At 44.1% G+C, this 19,997-nt stretch overlaps 1 protein-coding gene and 1 long non-coding RNA gene across 2 annotated transcripts; one reads left to right on the top strand and one right to left on the bottom strand.

The window, feature by feature from the left end:
• Nucleotides 1-6: 6 nt before the first annotated feature.
• Nucleotides 7-15,342, top strand: LOC121358310. The gene is made up of 3 exons (XR_005955855.1): nt 7-352; nt 8,514-8,515; nt 15,324-15,342. It is a non-coding gene; the product is annotated as an uncharacterized LOC121358310 (long non-coding RNA).
• On the bottom strand, nt 10,890-18,159 carry TMEM179 (transmembrane protein 179). The gene is made up of 4 exons (XM_041476413.1): nt 17,700-18,159; nt 13,638-13,775; nt 11,994-12,072; nt 10,890-11,069 (listed from the first exon to the last, which is right to left on the bottom strand). Exons 1-4 carry the CDS (start codon nt 17,999-18,001, stop codon nt 10,890-10,892), a joined length of 699 nt encoding a protein of 232 aa, XP_041332347.1. The 5' UTR covers nt 18,002-18,159.
• Nucleotides 18,160-19,997: the final 1,838 nt, after the last annotated feature.

Below are 19,997 nucleotides of genomic sequence, written 5' to 3' on the forward strand. Positions count from 1 at the left end.
GGGGGGGGGGGAACACTGCAGAGAAGATAAAGAGATGTCTGCAAGACCTTGGCTTATATTCCCCCTGCCATTGCAACCATCAAAAAGAAAAAATGGTTCTTTATTTCTAGTTATTTTTTTAAAAGAGGGCCATACATCTGCCCCAGCAACCTTCTCCCAAGCAGCCCAAGAACTTTAACCAGGAGAGGAAAAACAGGAACACAACGTGCAATCTCCTCTCAGAAGAAGAGGAGCCAGCAGCTTGATTGAGAACAAGTCAGAATAATTGCAGCCCAAGACATAAAGAAATGCCTTCAGTGGCTCCTCTCATGCCTCTCCTAAGCTGTCAAAGCCACAGGCAGGCATTGGACACGTTTCCTTTCATTCAGCAGAGGGTGCTCTGGGAAGCAGAGGGTGCTGCAGGAGCAGGGTTTGGCTCAGGGGGCTGTGTGCAGATCACTCAGTACCCCAGCTCAAAGGGTGAGTCCCACCTCTGATTCCCTCCCTTGTACCCTGTCTCAGCCCTGCTGTTTAGGTAATAAAGAAGAAAGGTTTTAAACCTGTGTGCTGGTGAATCTCTGGGGAGGTTTAGATTGGTACCTGCATGGGGCAGGGGGGTGATTTCGACTTCTGTTTGCATTTTTTTAATGTTTGTGACCTTTTTAATGTCCAGGTTGAAACTCTTTGGCAAATCAGTGGTGTTTCTTTTTGGCTCTGGGCTGACTCCTCCTAGGACTGTGAGGGAAAATGTGGAGGTGGTGTGAAGACCACATATGTGCTCATGTTCCTGCACAGCTCCCCAGGGGATGGACAGAGGACCACCTTTACACTGAGCCTGCTATAAAAGGAAAATGTCCACATTCCTCTTGTTGGGGCACAATTTATTAGTGTGAGTGAGAACTGCTATCACATCTGGGCTGTCAGGGATATTTAGCAGAGGAACAGCTATTTTTGGCTTTTGTGTTGCCTCTGTTTGGGACTGTTTTGGGCATGGGAAAAGGCAGCACTTGAATTATCTTGAGACCACTGTGGAGGTCTCATCATGGCTTTACAAGGTCTCCTGGGTCAGGATTGTTTACTGTGGTCAGTCAGATACTTGGCAGGCAGCAGAAAGCCAAATTAAAATTGCCTCCAAGCCAGAAGGTTTGAAATAAATGAAGGCTAAAACCTTTTTCTGGCAGAGTGGTGGCATCTTGTAGGTGAAGAAACTGAAGCTAAGAAAGTCATTGCACGTGGGAGTGAATGAAGTGGGTCAATAACATGACTAGGAATAGGAGACAAAACTCCAGCTCCTGGGCCTGCATTTCTTTACTGCTGCACAACTTCAGTGTGGACTTACCTCTTTTATTTCCTTCTCACACTGAAGCTCTTTTTCCATTCATCCATACTGCTTAAACACACACAACCCTTTTTCCCCCTCTGCCCCTTCATTCTTTAGCCATCACAGCTTTATCCTCATCACTATGAGCTGAATGTGATTTCTCCTTATTCTTGTTCAATGGTGCTTTTTCTGGGTGTGACACCTTTATGAGTTTGGACCTCTAAAGTCAAATAAAATTATCTGTGTTGGGTAATAATCCCTTTTTTGGCCATGCTGGGCAATATTTACCTTCAGTACAACTCCTGAGAATTTCCCAATAGAGGTAAAAAGGAGAGAGAGTACATAATTTATTGCAAAAAGTGGAGATGCTCACCTGAATTCACACTGGAGCCAGTCTGGTGAATTACTTCAGAAATCAAAAGTGCTGCAGCCAACCAGCTCTGGGCAATTGTATAATGAAGCTTGGAAATGGCTGTGTTTTAGATATAAAGGGCTGAAAGAGGGAGTGATGTAGGACAGGACCCGAGGTGCAGTTTTTGAAGCAGACAGTGGTAGGAGGCATTCCCAGGAGCAGTGGCTGGGGCGGCAGGAGGCAAAGGGCCAGGGGAGAGCAGCAGGGGCATGACAATGGACTGATGGCAATCCCTAAGGGTAGAAGTGCTGCTTAAATTCCCCACTGCAGTGAGTATGTAACTAACACACAGCCGAAATAAGCAGACCACAACAGAAGGGTAAGTGTTGTTTTGACAGCGTTCAGCACATTCCTGCAGTGTGAACGGATGGAGGGCAGCTGCCAGCACCCTCTTCAGGCACATCGACAGCACCTGATTGCAGCAGCAGCTGTATCCATACCCGTGATTAGAGGAGATAGAAAAAGACACAGAGACATGACACGGGATGGTTTTGCATTAACCTTTTGATGCACTCAGCATTAGCACCAGTGAAAGGCAGTCCCAAAGCCTGCCTCGAGTCCCCTTCCTTCATTTCATCTCTCCAACACTGATGGTCTGGGAATGAGCCCATAGCAGCAATTGCAATTGTCATTTCTGCCTTTTGCCACTTAGAAGCAAGCAGAAGAGCTGGCAGCTTGTGACTATAAAAGGGTGTTACCAACTGCCCCCAAGGAATAGCTCAGGAACCTAGTAGATAATAGTGCAGACTTGTTTCTTATTAATTCTTTGCTGCAAGATATCTGTTGGGAACCTTTATGCCCACTCCTGAAGAGAAAGACTGATGCTACGTGAAGGAAATTAACTAGCTGGCATTTAGAAAAATGGCCTGTCCATGCAGCCTGTGGTCTCCCCTTACATTTGGTAAGAAACCAGCTGCGTGTTGACACAGGACCATTTTCTCCTTGTCTCCAATGGCATTAGGGTGAACTGCTGGACAAGGATACCAAAAGGGCTCAGGCAGCTGAGGATGGTTGGGCATAACCTTAACTGTACAAGTTGTGGCATGGAGAGGCTGGGGAATGGCTACAAAGACTCTACCACTGAGTTTGAGAACATTTATTTTTTACCTTATATTGCAACAATTTAAACTCACCTTCAAAGAACCGGCACAGAAACACTGACTTTTCAAATAATTTATTTTTATATCTCACCAAATCATAAAAAGCCGATGCACTGTTCAGCAAAAAGCATCAATATATAAAACACATAAACTCATTATCAGTAATGCTGGAGAGTACCACATACACTGAACCCAGTCCAGCTCCTACTAAAGCCAGAGGAAACTCAGTGACTGCACTAGCAGAAGGACTGGATTCAGCATTTTTCTTTGCTGGGTGTTTACAAAGGGCTGTATTAAAATGCTAGTAAAAAGCTTCCCTTTTGAGACTGTATCAAAACAATAATAAATCTCACTCCCTTTCTGTTTTTGTCAAACACATGCAATTGAAGCAGTCATTACCCTGCAAAAGACCATACAAATAAACAGAGATAATATTCAAAACAGGCCAGGCTCTATCCTTAGCTTGTGTGGACTGGTGTGGCTGCTCACAGGATAATCTGTGTACACTGGTGAGGGATCTGCTCTTCAACTGCTTTCAGTGGTTAAACAAATTATGAAAAGTGTTCTGTTTTCTCCCCAAATACCCACTGTAGGAACCTCTTAAGCAGCATTAAAAAAAATAAATAGATAATCTAGACTCTTATAAAGCTTTTCCCAGATGGCTGTAAGAGACAGCAGCTCATGAATTCATACATCAGAGGACACATATTTCAGAGAGGCTGAAATGCTTTCAGGCTCTGCGCTGACTTACAAGTGAGAAAGATCTGCTTCAGACCTTTGCAGGTGGTACCACACAAAACCACTAAACCTTTTAAAACTATGGGTGCAAATGAGCTACCCTTACAAATGCCAACTCTACAGAGATTTGGGAACAGTCTTTCCTTCCCTGGGCTAGTCAAGAGCTGCACTGGACCAAGGGCCAGGGTAGGGTATCTGGATCTGCTTTCCTCCAAATCTGGTGGCAATGTCAGCATCTTTACACCAGATACCTGCACAGCTGGCACAGGTGGCTCTCTCCAGAAGCTGACTTTAGATCAGCACATGCTTCAAGAAGATGCTCTGCAATTTGTGAGGCCACATGAGCAGGTAGGGCTGAGCGGGCCAAGTAGAGGCTGAAATCAGTGTCAATACCATTCCTTTATGTCACAGCCCAAAAGCTGAAATCCCTCATGGGAAATGCACTGACTCCTCATTACCTATTTCTGTTCAGACTGAAGCCACTGTCCTGACACCTCAGCTGTCCTTGTCTCTGTCAGGAAGAGATGTGAGAAATAAGACCCAATCAGCTTGATAGCAATAAAATCCTCTCTGAAATTTGCAGGAATGTTTTTGAAGATTGTAGGATGCAGAAGGAGGGAACTTCCATGGAACTGTTGGGGTGTTTTGCTATTCTTGTTTTGGTTATAAGCATTCAAAAACCTCTCTGGGGTGTACTTCAGATCACAATATATTGATTCCTCAGTTGTGTAGCTTGGGCTGTTTTAATTAGAATGTGTTTGACCAGAATTGCTCTGATACCAGCAGCCTGCATTGGCTTGGACCCCAGTGGAGTGATCCCCCCACAGCAGGATTCTGTTGAGTACAGAGCTTCTCAGCACCACTGAGCAAAGGGACTGCCTGCTGCTCTCAAAGAATGTGGTTTAATAAGGAGGCTGCCAGCAGTTTATGAAGTCAAATGCTGGACCCTGTTTCAACAACCATGGTTAAAAGTGTTGCAGCAGCCTAGAAAGTGGAATGGATTCACCGATGCAACCCAGATCCTGTGTTCCAGGAAGTTGTGCTGTGTTTCAGACACAGACTGTTGGACTTCACAGTGTTAATTGGGAGAAATAATTCTCTCTGCTGCAGGAGAGATGGGGTGAAGAGTTCTGGACTGTGTAATGTGGAATACCATGACAGTTTTCAAACAGTTTTTTATGGTTTAACATAGCACTCATTTAATTCCACCAGGTTCCTGGAGAGACTGCTGGCACCAGCCTTGGAAACTTCCCAGAGCAACACATCACCCAAATCAGGCCTGGCTTATGTAAAGGGAAGGGTTCAGTGGCATGATCCAGAGAGGCTGAATGAGAACAGGGAAAATCCTTGACTGCTTTTCTTAATTTTTGGACAAAATTTTCCATAGAGATTGCAATTTTTCTCACATTCATAAATATACTTCAGAGTCTGTATCCACAGTGGAGTCAAATTTGCCCAAATCTAGGGGGAAACAAGGAGAAAATAAGGAGGAGATGAAGAGTAGTTTAGTCTCAGGATAGTTTACTCACTTGTGTGAGAAACCATCCAAGATACCAAAGTACTTACAAATCATCATTCTCACTTCTTGGCAGGTTGGCTCAGCCCTCACTTTACAACACAGTCGAGTGGCAAGGGGGAACAAAACCTTCTCACATTGGGTTTCCACCACATACAAGAAATTCCAGCTATTTCAGTGAGCAGCTCTTGCTTCCAAGTTGTTTATCTCCTTGATAAACACCAGAGCCAGCACGCTAAATAATTGTTATTTAGGAATTTCAAGCCAAGTAGAATAGCTGCAGCAGGAGGATTCAAGGGGGATCAAGGATAACCTTTCATGTCTAACAAATTGCTGTTCTTGTCTTTTTATTTTGGTGAGGCAAAAATAAATTAAAAAATCCCAAACCAAAATTATATCATTATTTGATCAATGCAAAGTGCTATTCACACAGCACTTCTTGGGTACTTATGCCTGTTTTTTAGCAATGAGGATTTGACAGCAAGCTAATAAGCATTAAATCCTTTAGCTGTCTATGGAAATAGGATTTAGCCTCTCACATGGATTCAGGTTTTTTTCTCTATTGTGTGTAATAACAGTTCAAGCAGTTATAGCAGCTGTGAGAGGTAGAGATCTTTAAGCACTCGTGTGAATACATTCACATTCATCTATGTTTGCAACAGCAGTTCAATTACACTCTTTGGCATGGACAAAAAAAAAACTAAAGAGAAAGCATGGCTATGCTAATACTCTTCCCAACAACAGGATGGAAAAACATTATTCATAAAGTGCCTGCACTGAAATAAAGCAGTACTTGCTATACCCTAAGTAAATTCTGCTCAAACCTTCTGTTTGTTCAGAAACAAATGATATTTTTTTTCTGAGAGAGTGCGGTTCTCTTCTATATCAGGAGAGCATGAAAGTGCTGTTTTATATGCAGTTCTTAACTTCATAAATCACAGAGTTGAATTTTGTCATTTTAAAAAACATCCATTAAAAAAAAAAAAAACAACTTTAGATGCATATATGTGAGTACTAAAATACAACTCAGGATAGTTTTCCTCCTTTTTACGGAGGACAAATATAGAAACATGTACTTCAAGGCACTAGTGCCATGAACAGAAATAGTTTTAAAACAATTTCTGTGCTTACAGAATTACATTAGCATTTTGTGACTGCAGGTAAAGCCTTCCTCTTTTCCCAGATTGCCTAACCAGAAGGAAAGGATATTTGTAGTCTCCAAAGCAAACATTCCAAGAGATAAAAATGGGCTCTTTCCATCAGCAAAGGAAATGGTCTGAGGCACAGATTTAGGATCTGGACACAGTCAGGATGCTCATTCACTCAAGGATACTCAGGTCATTGGTACAGAAAAAAGCCCAAATGTTTTGTCATAATCCAGATTGGTTTTTCACAAAATACTGTCAGTTGGTTTTTCACAAAATACTGTCAGTCTTTCCAGTAAAAATTATGTCTGGATTTTTGCTAAAGTTATAATTTAAATGGTGAAAGTGATTTTACATGCAGTATGTTAGAGAAGGCTTTGAAAAAGGGAGATGACAAATCCCACATACATCCAATACCAGGTTTGTGTGCAACGTGACTGTGAAGTGTGAGCTCCTCTTCCCTGCATCCTGAACACTGCATAGGTTAAATCAGCAGTGTTCCATACTGGGGAGGGAAGGCCTTGAAGGGAAATCTGACTCTGTTCCTAACTGGACTAATTTAGGCTAGCAGCAGGACGTTACTCATATAAAGGGGAGGAATTGAAACACCTGCAAACCTGCATTAGAAACTCATCTCAGCCTTTGGGAGGTTATGCATTGGCCAGTGCTTTCCCACTCTGCCCACATCAATTCCACCTCTGGGTACCAGAACCATTGTCACTGCACGAGTCCCAGCGCTGAGTAAAAGGAAGTGTAGAAATTTAAGGCATTCTAACAGCCACACCAACCAAAGCTGCTTGTTTAGAGAAGAGCCTATATCCACATCACAGAAGAGCAGTGGAATTGGCATTTATCTGTGTGCATTGTACATACACAGAGAATGCTTTCATTACAAGGTCTGTGCTTGTAACAATATCACTGGATATTGTACCTCCTTTTTTAAGGGAGCGTAGAATCGCTGCTATAGTACAAACGTATCCTTCAGTTTTTACAGTAAATCACCATGCTCTTATTTTTGTGATTCCCACTGAAATTTCCCAACTGAAAGATGCCTCATGAGTTAGTGGTATAAGATGTTCTGTGCATGAATGCACTCATGAGGAAGTTCTGTTCCAAAAGATGGCTCCAATTGTTTCTCCATTATAAAAAATAGCAAGAAACAGCATTGATCTAAAAGCTCAGATGACACTTGTTAGCTTAGATTCTTCTAGCCCAACGAGGACTGCTGGCAGGGTATTGGTGGGAAATTGAACCACAGATGGTAGCCAGAGAATATATTTGGTACAACAGAATAATAGTGTGGCATCAGCCCAGTGCCTTTGAAAGGCCACAAAGCTTTTTCCCCTTGTACCATGTGACAATAAATAAATAAATACTAGTACAAGTACCATACAGTGTTCTAGTTCTTTGTATACAGCTCTTGTTAGAGTGTTCCCTGCCTTTGAACATGGCAAATTAAAGGTATTGAAATGTCAGAGAAATGCAAAATTTGACTCAGCCCCACGATGTGCTGGTTGGCAATGGGTGACTAAAATCAGACATCAGAAATGTACAAAAGAGAGAAGTGCATGAGAGAGAGCACAGGTAGGTATGTATGTGCATAAATTATACCACAATTCTAGCACATTTCCAGCTCGGCATCACCAGCCTGGCCTGAGTGCCTAAGCTTTAGGAGAAGAGGTTGCAGAAAACTTAGTGCAAATAAAAAATACCAAGTGTATCCAAAAACTGGGAGATGCAGGATACCCTTCCTCTCCTTGGGTCAGCCAGAGAGATTCTCACTACCTGCTCTGCCTTCTGACTCACACAGGGGCTTCCATCAAAAGCAGCTTTGCTTTTAAGCATCACTGATGAGTGCAAGGAGGTACCAGCCTCACCCCACCTGGTCAAGGCAGGGAAGCTGTGAAAAACAGTCCCATTCACATGGGATTCATAGAAGAGCTTCAGCCTCTTTTCATTTTGCATGGCAACTCCAAACCCAGGACCAGTGTTTGCTGCTTCTCATGGAAGTGGGAAGGAGGAAAAAGACCTTGAGACAGGAGAGGTAGAAGAAAGCATGAGCTCCAGACAGCCTCACCCACAAGCAGCATCCTCTCTTTCAGAAGCAGAGACAAGGCCTGGGCCCTGGTACCTCAGAGCAAGAACCACAAGAAGACATTTGTTATCTTCTGTCTCATGGTTCTTCAAACCCTCAGGCAACACCAGGAAGAGTGGTCCCCATCCACATGTCACTGCAGCCTAAGCTTGATTTGGCATATACATAAAATATATTATACAAAGCAGCATCATGGTTCCACACAAGGAGTAAGGCATGCACTGAAGTAATTTGTGGGAAGAGATATCACTGCTGAGTGAAAGTGAGACTGCCTTTTACAGCTGGAGAAACTGGGGAAAATGGGAAAACAGGCTAACTTACAAGACCCAGGCTTTTCTTCAGGGTATGAAGAAGGTCATTCCCTGGCAATGGACTCAGGTACTTGCCAAAGTGTTATCTCCTACTAGAGACAGAGTAATTTAGGTTGAAAAAGACCTCTAGGATCATCCAGTCAAACCATTAACCTGGCACTGCAAAGGCCACCACTAAACCATGTCCCTCAGTGCCACATCTGCCTTTCTTTTAAATATGTCCAGGGATGGTGACTCCACCACTTCCCTGGGCAGCCTGTTCCAGTGCTTGACAAACCTTTCAGTGAAGAGACTTTTCTTAATATCCAAACTATTACACCAAATGAATTTTAAAAAGGCACTCTGACAGTCCTGATATCTGAATTTTAAATTGACATTAATTAACTTGATCTCTGATTCCCTCTCCAGGAGTCCTCCTCTGATGTCAGCTCCCAACTACAGAAAAAGCCACTGCTGCAAAGCTTTCAAAGGAATTGCATTCTCTTGTGGGCAGAAATCATGCTGAAGAACAAGACCTCTCTACAGAGAGCTGTGGCCAGCTGGGGCTCTGAGCAATGTTCACAGGGCTGGCTAACTGCTTAAGGCCCATGGAGGAGCCTATGAAAACATTTTGGCAGTTAAATACTATGTCAGATTTTATACCCTAAAATGCTTAATAGTTGAGAGATTTATCATGACATCAAATTCTGTTTCAAGGAAATGCTTAAGCTGGTACTTAACTAAGCATCAGAGAGTCCCTAGAAGACAACAGTAAATCTGCATGGTTGTGCTAACCCCAGGCTTGGGCTCTGATGTGGTAGAAGCCTGCTGTCCTCTCTCCCTTCATTCTGATTTACCAGGTCATATAATCGTGTGTGGTTTGCACTTCTGTTACAATAAATTCAGTCTCAGCTCAAACACAGGTACCACAGGCAGTGTCAGCATACTCTCAAAAAAAATTTTCAGTCCAAACTTAGTTGTTTGCTTAAGTTTTCTGCTGATTTGGGGTCTTCCATGCAATGTGTACCTGGGGATAAATGCTGAATCCTAGCACAGCTTTACTTCTCTGCCATGCAAATCCCACTCTGAGTGACTCTTCTTAATTATCAGAGCTACCTTTGATCTCAACAATCCACCTGATTTGTTGAAGCACTGGCCAAGCAAAACTGAAAGCAACAACACAGTCACCAGTGAGCTTTGTGTAAATAGCAATTCTTCTTCCTTTTCACAGCAAAATTCGTCTGCCCTGGAACTCCTGCCCATGAGTGGGGAGAATGGACCCATTCAGCACTGAACTACCAAAAAAATAACTCAGCTGTTTGAACTCCTTGCTGTGTTTATATATAGAAACCTACAATGCAAATGCTTACAGTAATTTTGCATATTCTATATGAAATAAATATCACAAATAAATTCTAATATTCAAAACAGAATAGTATACAATGTTAGGGATCAAGTTACATTTATAAATGCACAAGCATTAATACTACCTATTCAGCTTAATTTCTTAGTATGCAAGCTTCAGCAATTTTTAGCTACACTTCACTTCAGGAGTCATAATAAATGCTGCTCATGCCAAAATCTAAGAAGAAACAAATCCACAAATGTTCTCCGTCATCTTCCATATTAAACACAGTTTTTGACAGGTGCTATAATAATATACGAGTTTCATGGAATTCATTAACACTGTCCAATACTAAATATCAAGTCTGGAACACAGGTCTCTATGTTGGAAATAAAATCAGAGCAGGAGCAACATGTTTGTCAGCACTGCATCCACACACAGCGAAAGCAGAGACAGCGAGAGCCTGCACCCGAACCAGAGCTGCAGCTTCCCAGGGCAAAGACAGAGCAGGGGCAGCTTCACTGGCAAAAGGGAGGAGAGGGACAGAGGAGGGACTGAAGGCAGCTCCAGCTACAACTGTTTTTGAAGAATAGTTTGAAGAAATAGCCTGGATGCTGTAGCCTGGTCTTGCCAGCTCAGTCCTCAAAAACGGCCCTGTCCCAAAAGCCAGCGATGGCACGTGGGAGCTCTGCTGACAAGGGCAGGTTACAAATTTTGTCTGCACAGGACAGAAAGTTTGCTGTGCCATAGGCACATAGGGCAGTTCATCCTCTTTATCCTAATATCAGTATTTCTGCCAACAATTTCTCATGGGGGAAGTGAGTAATTCACAATTACATTGCATTTCAGGAAAAGAAAAGATCTCACACACTCAATACCCTGACTCAGCTTCAGCTCACATTACTGAATAATAAAATCTAGATCCTGCCCTGGAAATTTGCTTACGCTTTAGATCATGCCACTTTTGTCATCTTGCAAAGAGGATCTTGAAGGGGATCTTCCTAGCAACAGCTCCTTCTCATGGATCAGGCTATCTAGCAGATCCTCCTGTCTGTAGTTGTGATAAACCTTCAGGAAAGCCAAAATGGTAATTGCCAGCCAAGTCAGCCAGGCAGCCCAGAGACCAAACTGGAGAAGGAAAGAAATCATAAAGAGGTCAGTACAGCATTGTAAAAACAAAGTCAGCTGTCCAGGTGATTATGGAAACCTCATATGGACCAAAACCCATGGAGTCATGCCAAGCTAAATCCAGAGTGGTCCTGGGTTCTTCATATAAAGGAGTCACTTTTTTGGCATATTTCTTTCCTAAATGTAGTTATGCCTGAGCTTGGCATCTAGATGCCAACATTGGCAACAAAGACAAAAAACTGGCTCATGCCTAAGAGGCAGGGTTACCTTCAAGGAATGTTCCAGGCAGGCTAATGCCTCTTTCCATGTGGGACAACATAAGCCTTTGTAAGGGTGCAGCCCTGCAGGGATGCAAAATTAGTATGTGCTCATGACCCAGTGTTCACTGACTGATCATTGACTTAGAGCTAGAATATTCAATAGAAAGGTCTGACAGCCTTAGAGGTCTAATTCTCATGGATTCATCAGAAAACAACCCTATCTGAATGAATCAATCTTTGATTCTTTTCAATGGTCTGATATTTATATAGCTTAGGTGATCTCAGTTAAAGTCAAGGAAGGTAAAACTAGGAACCCCACAACATGGTGCAGGTCAGAAATTATTTTGAACAGTAATGAAGAGATCCAGGACACCAGAGTGGTGCAACTTTTGCAGACCTGATCCTTTGGATGAACAATGAGTTTTCTGTCATGATTAACAAGATCAGTGGTAGGGTTAAGCTTTGACATATCTGTATTCAAAACTGTCTGTTTTGAATTTAAAAGGTAAATGTGCCCATCACTATCATTCTGATTCAGCACTTACTGAAGTCAATGGAAACATTCCCATTGATTTCTGAGAATGGTAGTTCAACTCCAGCAATCCCAGGTCAATAAGCAAATGGCAAATTAACTGGAATAGAACCATGACTTAGTCTGACCTACCTGTGCAATAGCAAATTGGTCATAGAAAGCAGAGTTTTCCAAGTTCAGCTCAAGATCTATATCCTGCAATTCTTCACAGCTACCCAGAAAGGCATTTGGAAGGGAAAATTTTACCACCCCCAAAAAAAATATTGGAGAAAAAAAAAAAAAAAAAAAAAAAAAAAAAAAAAAAAAAAAGAAGAAAATTTAACAGATTCTAGGTAAACCAAATATAAAATGAACAACATATGAAATGTATTTTGAACAGCCACAATGGCACATTCTATCAAAGGATAATTAAGTTATTGCAATCATCAGGTTGTTTGCTGATCTTCTTTAAAACTAAGATAAGAATTACTTTATTTTATCCAAAAAAATCATGTAAGTGATAACACAAATCTTTCAAAAGTGGAATTGTACTATTTGTTATGAACACAGCATCCTTAAACCCCTCCTTCCCACTGCCCCCTCACCTCCCACAGATTTGCCCCTGGCATCACCCCAGGTTGGTTTTTTCACCCCTCAATGAAACAAAGTGTATGATCCTCTGTTACCTTTTGACTTCATCAGGAAAAGCCTCAGAAGAAGGAATTGTGTTTTTGTTTCAGATGCTCCAGCAAGGAGACGATACTCTGATGGTAAGATAGGGGCTGCCTACAGATTTTACAAATAACTTGGACCATTACTGGTGTGAAAAAAATCCCAGGATTTTGAGGTTGTCATTCTACCTCTTGGTTGATTTCTGCAGCCTCTTCTCTCTCCTTTTCAGTGCTGTCGGTCATCTTGGGTTCTTACCCGAATATTCGATTAGATGCTTTTTGTAATTGAATTTTTAACCGAATATTCGAGTAATTCGATTAATCCTTGCAGCCCTAAACAGAACATTCACTATGGCATTTTACAACATATGACAATGTGCAACACAAATGTATGCTTTAAGTAGTACACTTATTCGGTATCATATGACATAAAATGTCACATTTTCCTCTCTCTTCATCATTATTTGTTTGACAGGAGCAAATCTTCCTCAATTTATCATGATTCCTATAAGGAGCATAAGCATTGTGGGATACAGTGGACCATTTTAGGAGCTGTACATTTTGTGACTGCAACAAAGCATCAGCCATCTGTACTTTGCTTTCCATTCTGTGGCACTCAGGACATCCACAGCATCACTACAAGGCAAGGAACTCTACCCCAAATGTTTTGTCTGATGATGAGTTGTGGCACAGGCAGGATAAGTGACTTGCTTGGAGTCACACAGTGGCTTGGGGGCAGAACCAGGATTGTAAGCCAGAAGCCCTGGCCCCCAGCCCCCTGCCCTGCTCACAAGGCCACCTTCCCCCCATTCTTAGAAAAACTCTAAATCTAGCATTCCTTTGGAAATAAAAAAAATTTAACACAATGGATTTGTTTTTCATGTGATCATGACCACAAAATATGATGGAAACACACTTTTCTTTGTGGGCTTCTAAATAAAGAAACAAAAAGAAATTTGATTTGCTTTGTTTTGTTCCACATGAAAAAAACTCTGGATTTTCATATTACACATGCCTTCTCCCCCTTGCTCACCTTGCATGTAATAACTACACTTTGTAACACCACAGCTCAATTGTGCCTATATGAAAAAAATAAAAGGAATAAAATGTATTCTCCAATACTAACCTATTTGGCATGCTTCCTTTTTCAGTAATTGCATCACACCACATGTTAAATCCTACACTCACTATAGTGCTGGCAATAAATGTGATGAACACCACAAAGGCGCTGATCAGCAGATTCAGGAAGGCGTAAAAGAAAGAGCTGTAATAAAAGGGAAGAAAAATGTAACTCATAAACAGCTGAAACACAACATCAGCAGTCTCTGTAAGCAGCACAGAGTGGGCACAAAGATATCAGTTTCCATTTAAAACACATCTTTAATTAAGAACACCTAATACATTGAAACACTATGGACTTGATTTTGAGTCACACTACCTTCACTTGCAAATGCTTTTGATTTTGATTTCTTTTTTAACCATAAGAAGATGTGGCTTTATATAATAAGTGGTGATTGTTCATACACAATGTGGCTTTCATTAGCTGAAATGATGAAAATCACCACTGTTAAAATAAATGTCATTAGCTCAAATTATGTAGTAACTGCAGCTAAAATTATTTCATGACTTAAGTGATAATTGGGACAAAAATTGCTTAGAAGAGGGAAACTAAAAATAAAAGCACAGAACTGATAGCTATAATCATTTTAAGCAATGTAACACAAGGTACTGCCATCACAGGACACGAATCTCAGTTTTATGGGCAATTTGCAGAGCAGGCCAGCTTCTCCTGAGATTTCTCTGGCTTTGGTGTCAGTATGCTATGTCTGCCAGCTGAATATCAATTTATCTCAGCCCCATTAAATCTGCCCCACCAGGGCCTGCCCTCAGCACATGCAGTGTTTGGAGTGGGATGGGTGGGATGCTTACAGATTTCCCATAAGGCCATGGAATCACTCTCTCATTTTCACTCTTTAACTCCTCACCTGAATTCTAGCTGTGAAAAGTTTCTAATCCCAGTCATCTGGCAAAGCCCTTCTCCACTTGAAACTTCTCTAAGTTTCTGTTTACAATAGGACACATCGGAATGTGACATTATGTAAAAACTGGACACTTACTCCAGGCTGGAGAAAGACTGGCAGCTCCAGGAGGCAGGTCATCCTATCCAGTGTGTGGTAAAGATGAATATGACAAATTTCTCACCAGTGCCACTCATCGTGCTGGTGATAGAATGAATCTACTCACCCCAGAAAAGGAAAAAAACCCTCAGTCACTTCTTTTCCCTGGTTGCTCACCAAATGAAAAGCCTAGAGGCTTTTTAAATGAGTGTTTGAGTCCTGGAAGGTTCTGGGCTGGAGAATCCTAATTTCTACAGGTTATACATGACACATTTGTGACCTCAGGAGAATTTCTTTAAAATGAGATGAGAAAGCAATTATCAGCAGAGTTAGGATGCTTGCTCCTGGGTTGGTGAGGCCTTAGAGGGACTGTCTAGGTTCTCTCCAAGTGACAGCTGTCCCACCCCAAGACTGATAGAAAAGTGAAATAAATCACCTTCAAGAAGTGCCCCTGTAGACTGCAGTGGGTGCTGGATGCCAAGACACCTGACTTCTGGAGGAACAATAAGCTGAATCCTGCTCTGCTTTAGCTGGGCTTGGTGAAGTAGATCAGCTCACCTCTGCTGTGTGCTGGGGTCACCCACACAGTGAGAGCTGCTATGATACCAGATTTCTGCATGTTCACACCCAGCCTGGATTTCATCCCAAGCATTGCTGAAGTCAGATCATATCCTCTGTGCACCTTAGCATGGTAGGCTGGCCTGGGAGGCAGAAAAGCCTTGAGCTGTTCACAGAATAAAACAAACTTGGCACCAGAATTAGCAACAGCTCTAGAAAAGGAGCAGTTACCAGGACTATTCAGTGGGTCATCACAGCCCAGGATCTTCAGCTCTCCTTCTCCCTCTATTTCCTACCCTGCAGTGAGAAAGGTTCCATGGCCCAGGACATGACCTTCCACTGACAAAGCAGGGCTCAGCCTTGCACCTGATTTGCATCTGGCAAGAGTAACCATCACCAATGCCAGGACATCCTGACAAAAAACTTCTTATTTGGATCTCTAGATAATCTGATTTTTTCTCCTTAGATTAGAACTTCAAGCTATGGATTGCAGATTGAGTGAGTGCTCTTTAATAATGAATGTTTACACCTAAAGTTGCTTTGCAATCCTAGCAATGAACAATGAAGTACCTGAGTTATACCTCCACCCTTCAGCTGAGCTGAAGAGCCCCAGGCTGCTGAGGTAAGGGGTGCTGAGACCCTTTAAATGTTTTTCAGCAGTCATAACTGCTGGAAAATAATCTGTCAGCAATCATTCAAAGCCATTGTACATGAAAGATGCAAAGGGTGCTAACTAAGCCTGACTGTCTTGGCTGGCTCACCCTGGAGCTGGCCCAGTAGCAGTGATCCTCCTCGATAGGATCCTCAGTAAGGACATTCTCTTTCTCAACCACCTCTAATCAGAACATATATAATTATATGTATGGTGAGGAGCTCACATTTATCTCTCCATCCAAACAGAAATGTTTTTGCACCCATTTGAACTGTTAACAAATGGCTGTCTGAAATCAGGACAGTGTGAGCCCTGCCTGCTTTTCATATGGTGGATGATGTGGAACAGGACAGACCTTCCTTCTTCCCAAGAAAATGCTGTTCCCAAGCATCTTGCCATGTTGTATCCTCCTGTGGTGTTCTGTGGTTATCTCATCATCCCAACTTGCTCCATCTTTGCTCCCCACCACCCCACAGCCTTCTGCCTTTCTTGCCTGCAGCAGCTATGAACAGTGTTATACAACACCCAAAGGAGCCTGAAGGAGCTCCTAAAGGGACACTTTTCAGTGGCCTGCCCAACAGTTTTGAAGTTAACAGCCACTTTTGAAAGCAGGCCAAACATCTACTCCAAATGTCACCATTACAGAGTTTTTACTGCTGGTTTCTTCTAAAAATTAGCTAGCTCTGACCTGCAAAGCACTGAGATTCAATTAACCCTCTACAGATATTGGATCACCTGAGGAAGCTGAATTCAAAGATATTAAGAAGTATGTGGTTGTATTTAGTGTAAGGTACATTTTAATATGGAATAAGTTTCTGGTCCTCACTTACTATATGTATGAGTGCTGCATGTTTGAGTATTAGGCAGGTTGAGAGTGGTTGGAAAGAGCCAGAAAGACAAAACTGCTACCCAGCCTCCAGGGTTACCAAGCCCTGATGTAACAGCCCCTTACCCAAGAAATCTCCAGTCCAAACAGACCTGGACAGGAGGGATTAACCCTTGGCATGGCTCCTAAACCATGGGAAAAATATTTTCCTAGTTTAGACAGGCACCAGTGCATTGTCCAGCCCTGGCCTGTAGCACCTGGGTTACCTGCACCAAGGTCTCTGCCCTCTCAGACCACCAGAGGGGCAAGCACAGAACATCACAGTGCTCTTGAGCTGCTGCCTGGCCCACCAAGCCTCTCACTACGTCTTCTGGAGTGGGATGCTGTGGAATCCTTCCCCATGCTGCTACAGGATGCCCCTTGGCTTGTGTGAGCACAGGAACCAGCCAGTGCTGGAATCAGTCAGTGCCACCCTGAGCTGCTGCAGGAGCGCTCAGCATTGCTCTCACGCTGTAACCAAGCAATAGTTGTTGTCTGCAATAGCTGCCATGTACACAGCAAAAGCAGCACAAAAAAGAGAGGGGAGGCACCAGCTTCTCCCTCCTGGCCCCCCACGCACCACCATGTTGTTTCAAGGTTTTTCACACACCCAGTGCACACCTGGGGAGGGCCTCCTTTGGCACAGATGTGTAGTGGGACCGTGGTCAAGAGGCACCTGTGGGCCCCAGCCTCCAGCATCACCCCACAGCCCCCAAATCCTTCCATGCCCACCGCAGCTGAGCGGCCACACACCGCAGCAGGACTGCCAAAGAGCAGTGGGTGCATGGCAGTGGATCTGACCCCCCATCACAAAGGAGCATCTTCTGGAGAGGGCCTGGACACTGCTGGGGGCGTGCCTGGTGTGTGTGCAGACACGGGCCATACACCAGCTCTCCCCAAAGCCCTGGATGGTGCCGAGCCCAGCGCTTCACCCCCGCACTGCTCCCACGTGCCCCAGCCTGCGGGAGGGACGGGCTTGTCCGCAGGGATACTTACTCCTCGTGCCCTTTGCAGAGGAAGAAGAGGGTCCTCCAGGCCTGCACCGTGGCCAGCAGCAGGGAGAGGAGCCCGGTGAAGATGCTAAAGCGGCAGGCAGCCTCAGGCCCCCACTCCTGCACCGTGAAGCGCTGCCGCTCCACCGTCAGGTTGGCGTTGAGCCACATGCCCTCGGTGAAGAGCAGGCACCGGCCGTGGAAGTCGTTGCCATTCTCGGAGAGTGGCACCACCACGATGAAGCTGAAGAGAAAGGCCAGGAAATAGCAGATGCACTGAGCGAAGAGGAAATTGCTGAGCGCCATGTCCGCGGCTCTGCGCAGGCAGGGGGAGGGAGGGAAGGAGGGAGGGAGGAGTGGAGAGAGGGATGTAGGAGGGAGGGATGCAGGAGGAGTGATGTAGGAGAGAGGGATGCAGGAGGAGGGATGCAGGAAGAGGGATGCAGGAAGAGGGATGCAGGAGGTAGAGATGCAGGGGAGCGGTGTGAGGTGGGACGCGGGGAGGATGGAGGGATGGAGGGAGGAAGGCAGGCTGCAGCAGTAGGCGGTGGGAAGGAGGGAGGAGGATGCGCAGTGCAATGCAATGCAATGCAATGCAGTGCGGTCCGATGCCTCCTCCGGACACGGCTGCTCCCTCTCCCGCAGCCCGAGCTGCCCCTCTGAATGGCTTCAGGGCTTGTAGGAGAAGAGGGGAGTGGAGAGAGGAAGAGCTGTTGTGGGGTATCCCTCTTCGGGAAAATCTGGCTGCCACTACGCCCTGGCTCGCAGGGGGTTAAATCAGTCCGTGCGTCCGTGGGGACCGCCGGTGGGGGATCCCCCTAACGACACAGGACACTATGTCACCCCTGTTGATTGCCATCACACACACACACACACAATACCCAAAACCAGCTGACTGACTTCATCCTAGCTGCTGGATCCCGGGAAATTTGGACCCAAGTTTCTGAAACCCTGGCCACCAGCCTCGGACGGTGGCAATAACAGATGGGGTGCACAGCCACCCTCGCCCCTACAGACCCAGTGGTTTTGTTCCTAGCTCAGCTGGTCACACCCATACAGAGGTGTTGCAAGGGGAGAAAAGAAGTGGAATTCCTCTCACCAGAAGCGGAATAACTTTTCCTGAGCCTTGGTGTGGTTTAGGGCTGCCTGGGGTTGGGATCAGCTCCATTATCCCCTGGCTGGCAGGTGGAGCAGGGCTGAAAGAAAATAACCTTAAGCAAGTTCCTGCTGGACACCAAGCTGGGAACAGAGCAGCACAGCAGTGGGACATACACAGCAGGAACAGATTTTATCCCCAGGGGTGAGCAGCTCCCTGCCCCACACCATGCTTGGGCAGACACCAGAGCACCCCCTCTGCTGTAGGGCCCAAAACTGCCAGGCCAGGATGCCAGAAAGCAAAAGGCACCAGAGAGGGGAATGTGAGTTGTGCTCAGATCACTCTGGCACAAAAATCCAAATTAAACTGACCTCAAGTTATAGTTTCCCCACAATCCCAATTTCATTTTTCCATCTCAGCATGAATCCTCTCTCCAGCACAAAACACCACAATTAATGTCCAGTTCCAGGTAAAGTAATTTCCTAATCTAATTTCCTAACCACATCCAGTCTGAGATCCGCTGCAGGTCTCAAATCACCTCTTAATCCCAAGGCTGTTTGCACTCATTTTATCACTGTGCCACATCTCACGAAGTGTTTAGAGAAGGAGATGAGGGACAGAGACCCCAAACATAGTGCACATGGGAATTCAGGCTGGTGTTTCCATTGGGCAACCAAACAATTATTTCTGTGTGCTGATAAGAGGTTACAGATACAGTCCTAAGGAGGGCACTGGGGGGATTCTCAGAAAAGACATTAATTCACAGTTTCATTATAAATCATTTGTAATGCATATTATCTTGAAATCTCTATCTGTGCAGGGGAAGTATTTCTTCAATAAAAACTTTTTTCAGTACAAATGAAATGTGTCAGGCCAGTTTTCTGATCCTTACCCAGCACTGATCATCAAAAATTGTATTTCAGTTTTGTAAGATGAGTTATAGAGCACTGACCTGACCCTGTGGGGATAGATGTGTGCTCCTAAAAGAAAAGATTTTTCTGATATTTCAGTCTATTGGTAAGGAGGAAAGTTTATTGCTCTTAACCTTGCTTCCAAGAAGTGCTTGGCTCCCAAAGGGTTTTGTCCTTTACCTGTAAAGAAATCAGACCTGGATTGAGGTGGAAAACTCTTTTCTTTGAAACGTGACACATCAGATTTGCCAGATAATGTTTTCTGAACTTAACCTGGGAGGTCAGCACCAACATA

The sequence above is a fragment of the Pyrgilauda ruficollis genome, unplaced genomic scaffold, assembly GCF_017590135.1.
Source record: "Pyrgilauda ruficollis isolate IOZ18807 unplaced genomic scaffold, ASM1759013v1 scaffold38, whole genome shotgun sequence".
NCBI lineage: Eukaryota > Metazoa > Chordata > Aves > Passeriformes > Passeridae > Pyrgilauda > Pyrgilauda ruficollis.